Source organism: Dipodomys ordii, unplaced genomic scaffold (genome assembly GCF_000151885.1).
Source record: "Dipodomys ordii isolate 6190 unplaced genomic scaffold, Dord_2.0 Scaffold50, whole genome shotgun sequence".
NCBI classification, from domain to species: Eukaryota; Metazoa; Chordata; class Mammalia; order Rodentia; family Heteromyidae; genus Dipodomys; species Dipodomys ordii.
Genome location: NW_012267266.1, coordinates 2,752,786 through 2,756,508, shown reverse-complemented (window position 1 = coordinate 2,756,508; position 3,723 = coordinate 2,752,786). Strand labels below are relative to the sequence as shown.

Here is a 3,723-nt window from a genome sequence, read left to right as displayed (position 1 = left end):
ATTTCTGTCTTCAATGTTGAATTTGGGGAGGATACTACTATGAAGATGAACATTAGGAAAACCTCCTATATTCTAGCTTATTTTGATAGAGTATTTTCATTGATGGCATTTTTTGCTTTTCATATAATGAACTACCATTTTGTAAGTTATTTGTATTTGCTTGATATGGTGTGAAGGGCTTAATATCTATTATTTCATTTAGTCCTTAGAATAATTTGCAAAGTAATGTACATATGACTCCAAATTTTAAAGATAAGAGAAGCTAAATTATATACCTACAAAAGTAGGTATATAATATATATATATTATAATATATATATATATATATAATACATATATATATAATATAGGACAGCCAAATTTGGCTGTCCTATAAATATACTTAAGAATTAGATTCATTCTTTCACTTTCTTTCTCCACGTGTGTGTGTGTGTGTGTGTGTGTGTGTGTGTGTGTGTGTGTCTTGAATTCAGGTAGGGCCTCCTGCTATTGCTAGGCTTTTTGCTCATGGCTGGTGTTCTAGCACTTAAGCCATACCTTAGTACTGAATTTTGCTGGTTAATTAGAGATAGAATCTTTTGGCTTTTTCTGCTAGGGCTGTCATTGAATCTCAATCCTCACATTTCAGTTTCCTGAGTAATTAGGATTACAAAGGCAAGCCACTGGCATGGAGCAAGCCATTATTTTTTTCAAGGGAATGTAGAGCTTTATTCAGATCTTCTCTCTGTTCAATATATTGGTTGAGGACTTCAATACATTAGTTGCAAACTTTTTCCTCCAACTGTTCTCAAACTGTGATCCCCTGAACTCTGTCTTCCAAATAGACAGGATTAGAGGCTTGAGGACCTTTTGCCATGCAGTATCAAGATTCTTTAATGATAGCTTCATGGTGTTTACAGTATTGCATATTTTATTAACAATTTTAAGATAGTGGTTTCCTATGAAATTCTTTAGTTATAAATAGGTCTTTCTGGATCTAGTATTGTTTGCATCATACAAACCAAACAAATGATTTGAGGTCAAATAGCTCTGTTTACTTGAGTAATCCATGACAGAGCAGAGTCAACACCATTGAGTAAATTTTACAGTTTTGTTAGTACAATACTTGGAGAGAAATGTATAGTCTGATTTTGAATAATCTCTTGGGGTTCCAAGGTGGTTTCACATTTTATTTCTGTTTATGTTTTCAGAAATAGCACTAAAACTACATGGAATATTAATAGACGATAACAAGGCCAATAGAATATAAGATGTTGTACTCTAATATATGATGAACAGGCCAAAACAGAATTTAAGACTAATTGCATTAGTTTAGTAAAAGTCAGGCACAATTGCATCTGCAAAGTCATTGGAACAATGAAGCTGATAAAATTTCTCTGTATTGTCAATAGCCAGATTTTAGGCCTATTTACAAATATGAGTTCAGAAAGAGCAAAATATTTACTCTGGGAGGGGTTGAGATGGTAACACCTGAAATACCACAGCCCAAACATGCAAACAATGGATCATTACCATCTTACAGATTCAAACATCTAATCAAATTATTTAATGATGGGGTGTTCACTCAGTGCACTTTATATATAAATAAATTAATGTACGATTTGCAATTAACACTTAAAGTATCATCTTGTTTTAATTCAAATGTGTGATACCATCATCTCTTCTAGGTTAAAATATTCAAGCTAGCATGATATTTATTCTGAATCACTTGTTTCTCTAAATTTTTGTTGCATCATTTCTTCTTTCCTCCCTAGTGTCAAGTGGATATGAAAATACAGGGAAAATGCAACAAAATTATATTTTCAAGACTAGAAAACTAAAATCAACTATTCCTATTTTTTACTTAGTACTGTATAAAATTCCATTCTAATCTTCAAGACAATAGTCATTTAGTCTAACTGCTTGTTTGACTATTTTCTATGGTTTAATAAATATCAGACACTGAGTAAAAATATATTCAAGAATCATTTCCCTTGAACCAAGGATTGATTTGTCATTGATTGCAAACTTGATCCTTCTACTACAAACCATTTCATCAGTATATCTTGATTGAATTAATGAAACCAAATTGCTTATGTGGAAAGACCAAATAGTACAGATATTTCCATGGTGACTTTAATTAATGATAATAGAATTCTAAAAGATTACTTCTGTAATATCATTGACTCTTATTTTGAAATCTTTTTTAAAAAATTGGTTGTCGAGCTTGAACTCTGGACCTGGATGCTGTCCCTGAGCATTTCAGCTCAGGGTGAGTGTTCTACCACTTGGGTCACATCACCACTTCTGGCTTTCTGGTGGTTTATTGGAGATAAGAGTCTCATGGACTTTCCTACTTTCTCAGATCTCAGCCTCTTGAGTAGCTCGGAATATTTAGATGTGAGGCACTGGCGCCCAGCTACATTTTGAACTCTTATACTATTAACAATGCAACTAATGTGAGAAATCACATTAATCACATCAATGAAAAATTCATCTTTATCAGATTTTTCCTATTTTTTGTTTTCTATGACAAAATTCGAAGGCTTTTCTGATTGCTTTCTTGTTTTTAAATGGACATAAAGTCACTTGTAATTGAATGCAATAGCAAATCAGAAGAACATAGATATGATATAGTGCACTATATACTTCAATATAAGTAAAAGAGAGTTTTTTGCATTTTCATGTCAAAGAAATGATAAATATTTAAAGTTCTGGATATGTTAATAACCCTGATTTGAGCATGACACAATAGATATATGTGTTGAAACACTGAATTGTACCCCATATATATTTATACTAGTATTATTGGTCATCTTCAAGAAGTTAAGAGTTTTGAGAAGGTTCATTAACATGGATAAGAACATAGCATGTAGAACATGAAGTCTAGGCCTGTAGCTCAGTGATAGAAGACTTACTGAATATACACAAGGCTCCAGGTTCAGCAAAAAACACTCCCCCCCACCACTGTCAAATGCATTTTCTTTTCCCCTGAGCTTCCTAGCAGCCTAAGTAAAAAGGAAGGCTGGACTTAAGGGAATTCAAATTTGATATTTTTATATGCGGGACAAAGGCTTTCAGGAAATGGTTATCCTAGTTTTAACATGATATTTAAAAAAACATTTTTCCCTCTAAATATTTAGGGGAGCAAAAGAAAAATTAACTCAATGAAACAGAAACAATGTTTAAAATATGTTAGCCAAGAAATAAAGAGCCATTTCCATATGTATTTGGTGTGAATGTAACTTAAACTCTGAATATTTCATGAATAAGAATTTTGGAATTATTTACGGAAAAACGTTTACGAAATAGTGGGTGAAATGGAAAGTACTCACAATTTCAGGCACCAGGTGTCGCTCTTTACTTGAGGGAAAGAGTTCGGCCATAGCTTGGGCTGCACAGTCCGGCATTCAGCATAAGCTGAACGCTGTAAAAGGATCCTTTGAACCTTCTCAAAAATTCAGCGCGACATTAAACCTGAACTGAAGTCTCTGGTACTGTAAGTGTAAAGAATTTTTATTTTAGAAGCCAATTTCATATGCAATGGTAGGCTTTCAGAGAAGGGGATTGGGTACTCTGCGACTTCTGCTCTCGCTTCTGCTCCTGGCATACTGGGAGACCGGGAGCGGCCAGCTCCATTACTCCGTCCCCGAGGAGGCCAAACACGGCACCTTCGTGGGCCGCATCGCGCAGGACCTGGGGCTGGAGCTGACGGAGCTGGTGCCGCGCCTGTTCCGGGTGGCG

The 3,723-nt window shown here is 34.7% G+C and overlaps 1 protein-coding gene across 1 annotated transcript in view; it reads left to right on the top strand.

Annotated features, from left to right (window-relative positions):
- Positions 1–3,522: 3,522 nt before the first annotated feature.
- Positions 3,523–3,723, top strand: part of LOC105988627 (protocadherin alpha-11-like) — a 5,341-nt gene continuing 5,140 nt past the window's right edge. Inside the window, exon 1 of the mRNA XM_013020298.1 lies at positions 3,523–3,715. Within this exon, the coding sequence (XP_012875752.1) occupies positions 3,523–3,715 (193 nt within the window). The remainder of the gene's footprint in view (positions 3,716–3,723) is intronic.